The sequence below is a fragment of the Chiloscyllium punctatum genome, chromosome 16 (assembly GCF_047496795.1).
Source record: "Chiloscyllium punctatum isolate Juve2018m chromosome 16, sChiPun1.3, whole genome shotgun sequence".
NCBI lineage: Eukaryota > Metazoa > Chordata > Chondrichthyes > Orectolobiformes > Hemiscylliidae > Chiloscyllium > Chiloscyllium punctatum.
In genome coordinates this window covers 6525923-6531001 of record NC_092754.1, presented here as the reverse complement: position 1 = coordinate 6531001, position 5079 = coordinate 6525923, and the positions used below count along the sequence as shown (strand labels likewise).

Here is a 5079-nt window from a genome sequence, read left to right as displayed (position 1 = left end):
GGGAAAAGGTGGTAGTGGGAAGGTGTGGGGGAGATGTCCAGGCCAAGTGGCTTTCTCTTCACATTACAGTGACACCTCCACTTTCAGACACACACACACACACACACACACGCGTATGTCTCAATCTCTCCCCAGTTTTTGTTGCTCTCTCACACCGTGCGCCTTAGGTGCCGGTGTTGGACTGGAGCTGGGCAAAGTTAAAAATCAGAGTGAAGAGTCTGATGCTGGAAAAGCACAGCAGGTCAAGCATAAGCCCTTCCTGATGAAACGTCGATTCTCCTGCTCCTCGGATGCTGCCTGACCTGCTGTGCTTTTCCAGCGCCACACTCTCCACTCTGTTCTCCAGCATCTGCCGTCCTCACTTCCCCAAAGTTACAAATCACACAAAGCCAGGTTATAGTCCAACAGGTTTATTTGGATGTATCATACTTCCGAATAAACCTGTTGGACTATAACCCGGTGTTGTGTGATTTGTAACTTCGCTATTTCTAACTTGCTCCAGCAGACCTTACGGATGGAAGAGGGGAAGGGGAGCTTGTGCTGAGATTCAAACTGCAGCAAAAACGCACTCGATTGTTTGAAAACAAAATAAATACAATTGGGAACGCTGGCTTGTTTTATGCTGGTGTGAACCTCCATCTAACTGGCTAAATGGGTTCTTCAGCGTGGATTTGAATAGGGTGTGAGCATCGCAGCATGCAGACTGGTGTGCTGTTTCTTTTTAAAATGTGTTAAAATAGACAAGGTGCTATCTTCACACTTGAAGCAGGGTGGTGACAGACATGCCTCAGGACAACAATAGGTTATTTCTGCTTCCAGTTCAACTCGTTCCCCCCGCCCCACTTTTAGCATTTACGAGTCGGAGGAGGGATGAGTGAGTGATAGTGGGACAATTTCATCGCAGGGTTAACTTGACCTGAGAGTCACCCTTGGAGAAAAATTGTCATTGGCTCTATTTAAATAAGTTCGGGATCAGCCACTGAGAGTGAAGTGGGAGGAGTGAGGCCTTCCCCGACTGTAGTTTTTTTTGGGGGGGGAGGGGGGGTGGGTGGTGACAGAAAGAGGCGAGTGCTCTGTGCACATTCGGAGAAAGTTTAATTTTGTCTTGGATACCTGCAGTTCCAGCCGCCTTCGCCCACGATGGAAACATTCCACAATCAGGAGAGCTACAATCCCGAAGATGATTCCTCCGTCAGGGGAGAGTCGATACTGGAGAACGCTGGAGACAAGGAGCCAAGGGAGAAAGTGGACCTTTCTCAAAAGCCTCCCTACTCTTATGTGGCGTTAATAGCGATGGCCATCAAAGACAGTGAGGAGAAGCGACTCACTCTCAACGGCATCTACCAGTACATAGTGGCCAAGTTCCCTTACTATGAGAAAAATAAAAAAGGTTGGCAAAATAGCATCAGGCACAATCTGAGCCTCAACGAATGTTTTGTCAAAATTCCCAGGGAAGGTGGAGGGGAGCGAAAGGGTAATTACTGGACACTGGACCCCGCTTTCGAAGACATGTTTGATAAAGGGAACTACAGGAGGAGGAGAAGGGTCAAGAGACCTTACAGACCCTCCTCCTCCCCGTTTCTGCCCGCCAAGCCGTGTGTGAATTACTCGGAGCCGTTTTATTACCAAACGTCCAAATATCTGCAGCCTCCCTTTGCCAGTAACTCGTGGTCCATGGGGCAAGGACAGAGCACTGCCTCCATGAGTTACCACCAGTCAGCTAATGGCAACGTCAGCCCGGTTCAAATGAATGGACTCCCCTCATCCTACAGCCCTTATTCTCCGATGCAGAATTTGCCTTTGGTCCCGGGGCCGGCTAGCCCTTACGCCAGCATGGGCCAACAGATGAGTCCGGGGACACACTCAGCGAGCAGTGGATACCAGCTCTCATGCGCTCGCCAACGCGAGGTCCCTGTCATGCACTGTTCCTATTGGGAATATGGACCCATGACCACCAGATTAGATATGTAACTTGCCAGGACATTTAAAGTGCATATCATCGCTGACGGTGGTAAGACATTTTCTTTGAAAAGTGCCAAAAAATATCAGCTTGAATTGTTTGCCTGGTTATCAAACTAAGGTGCATTCGCTGGAGAATAGAATGAACCCAGCACACACAAACACACACACACTGAAACAAGACAAGCGTTGAGTAAAAGCTGACTTTGAGCCTGAGTTATGGAACTTGTTGGTAACCCCCATGGGAGGGCGGGGAAAGGAGGCGGAAAAATTCATGTTTTCAGAGGAAGCAAAAGTATTGGACTGTTCAAGGGGGAAAGAGCGTTGGTTGATTGAGTTCGTTAGCAGGGTTTATTTACTTTTAAAAAGTGCTTAAAATGTTTGATATGTTGTATCTTGTGAATTTTGATCTGTTCGTCTTTGGTAAATCAAAATGTTCTACAAAAACGTTTTTTTTTAAACTATTCAATGTTAAAAACTTTATCGACGTTCTAACAGATGAAGGTTTTGGACCAAACTCAAGTGTCGATGCATAGCACTTTTGTGTATTTTTTGTCAAAATAAATGTCTTTTTGCAAGAGTCTTAGTGTAATTAACTTAAATGTAATCGAAGAACAAACGGCCTGACTACTGTATATCTTTCCAATTGGGGAATATGTTAACAAACAATTCAAGGGCAGTTCATTGATTTGTGTTAAAGTCAATTCATCTGTTTCGAAAAAGCTTTAACTTGACGTTTTGCTGTAAAATACCACATGTCTAAGAGTGTAAATTTCATTCACTTAGGGGAAAAGAAAAAAAGTGAAAATGTGCAACGACAGATTTCAAAAGTCTGGTTCGCCTTCAAAATTTGTTTGAGGTAAAAACAATGACTGCAGATGCTGGAAACCAGATTCTGGATTAGTGGTGCTGGAAGAGCACAGGGCTTTTGCCCGAAACGTCGATTTCGCTGCTCCTCGGATGCTGCCTGAACTGCTGTGCTCTTCCAGCACCATTAATCCAGAACGCAAAATTTGTTTGCCAGCAGCATATTAAGGTCCATTCACCTATCCGTGTGTTTCACTAAATCGAAAGGAAAGGAATAATTCGGACAAAAAACAAATCTCAAATTGCAGGGTTGTTTGGTGAAGTAACCAGTCTATACGTCGGGCCGTTTGCAAAGATTTGCACAAATTGAACATTTTTGTGGTTGACGAAGACAGCAAATCCAACTATAAATTGTTAATCGGCTCTAAACCTCTGCATAGAATCGATGTAACAAAACATTTACATGGTTCAGATTGTAAAGAGAGCAGGAATATGTACGTGTTTTTCTTTAACACAAGGGCCCACTATATTGTGATTAATACATTTTCCTAAAGAATCGTTGCTTCTTTTGACTGAGAGTTTTAAGAAGTCTAACCTCAACTTCATTTCTTAAATATGTGTTCGCATGTTTCAGTAATTACTACAAGAGCTAAAAGGAGCGCGCTCGGTTTTACTAGGGTTTTAGTTTTATGTACTGTAGACAAAATTGGTGAATTGTTATCAGCAGTTTGGGGTCAGAATCCAATAAACACTGCACAGATTTCATGAAATATTATTAGACTTTAACGAGTTAAAAGAATTGTATCAGATGTTTGTTTACAGCCACATGTGATAGAGGTCTCTTCTTCATCTAAATCGTAACTCTTCTGTAGCAAAAGTAAATGGATCCAGAAAAATAGCTTAATATTTGGGTAACGGTGCGTCAAACACAGGACTGAAATCTTTACACTTAGAAGATCTCACCGGCGATTTTGACTGTCATGCGGAATAGAACAGCCAAATCATTTTGGTTTTGTGGTAGAGTTGTAATCGCCTTAATAAAAGCAGTTTGCAGAAGTTCTGACAATATAACACCAACTCAAGAGACCTTTTTTTTCAGGATCTGCAGATGAAAATAGGCAGCTGTCAAAACGGTGGGTGTTCAGTGTCAAGTCAAATGTTTGACAATAAATGTTAGTTGTTGAGTTTTTTTTCAAAAGCTCAAATTATTGGAATATTGTTAATTGCTACGTTCTTCCAGTAATGCTGGATATCTGAAATTAAACAAAATGTTCTGCTCGTGGGTCAGACGGGATCTGTGGAGAGAGAAAAAAACAGATTTAACCGTGTAGAGTTCAGTCACACTTGTACAGAAATGTTATTTTTGTGTGTCAACTCGTTAATTGTTTCTCTCTCCACAGATACTGCCTGAGCTGCTGAACACTACCAGAAAGTTTTGTTCAACTTAAAACACACAAAAACATAAATTACTGGAGAAAGGGACCCGGGTTCGATTCCAGCCTTGGTCGACTGTATGGAGTTTGTGTTGGTTTTCTCCAGGTTCTCCTGTTTCCTCCCACAGTCCAAAGATGTGCAGGTTAGGGTGGATCAGCCATGCCAAATTGCCCATAGTGTCCGGCAATGTGCAGGTTAGGTGGGTTAGCCATGGGTATTGCAGGGTGACAGGGATCGGGTAGGGGTGTGGGTCTGGGTGGGATGCTGTTCCGAGGGTTGGTGTAGATCCGATGGGCCGAATGACCAGCTTCCACACTGCAGGGATTCTCTGATTCTCTGAAATCCAGCAGATCAGGCAGCACTTGTGGGAGAGAGAAACAGAATTAAAGTTTCGAATCCAGTAACCCTTCTCCAGAAATGTTGTTTTCGTGTGTTTCTGATCTCCACTATCCGCAGTTCTTTTTTTTAAAAAAATTCAATTAACAGTTCGGGTCGGCGACTTTTGACCAACGCTACCCGTGTTTTTTTTTGTCGCAATATGTCCTTAAAAATTCAGCTTCGTTAAGATATTCCGAACTTGCTTGCGAGTGACTTGAAAAAGGTATGAAATATGTAAGGTGTGTTGATGTGACGCCAAACTTTTTGTATCAAAGGTAAAATAGGTACAACTGATTTAAAATTGACGGCGCCAGCTGCCATTTCGAGTTGGTTATGACAGAAGCTTGCTCAATCGGAGGCTCACTTCTGAATATATCAAATCTATAATCACTGGGACAATGCTGTCACCCACAGACTATACTGGCATTTCTGTGTGTGTGTGTGCTCATTATGATGAGCTGGGGAAAAGAAAAGTGCAAGATCTTTTAGACGGCACCTGTG

General features: G+C 43.3%; 1 protein-coding gene across 1 annotated transcript; it reads left to right on the top strand.

The window, feature by feature from the left end:
* Window positions 1-1094: 1094 nt before the first annotated feature.
* Window positions 1095-2517, top strand: foxl2l (forkhead box L2-like). Its single transcript, XM_072586129.1, has one exon. It carries the CDS (start codon window positions 1141-1143, stop codon window positions 1969-1971), a length of 831 nt encoding a protein of 276 aa, XP_072442230.1. The 5' UTR covers window positions 1095-1140; the 3' UTR covers window positions 1972-2517.
* The last annotated feature ends 2562 nt before the right edge of the window (window positions 2518-5079 follow it).

Coding starts and splice junctions, on each gene's coding strand:
- foxl2l (XM_072586129.1), top strand. CDS start 1,141: ATGGAAACATTCCACAATCAGGAGAGCTACAATCCCGAAGATGATTCC.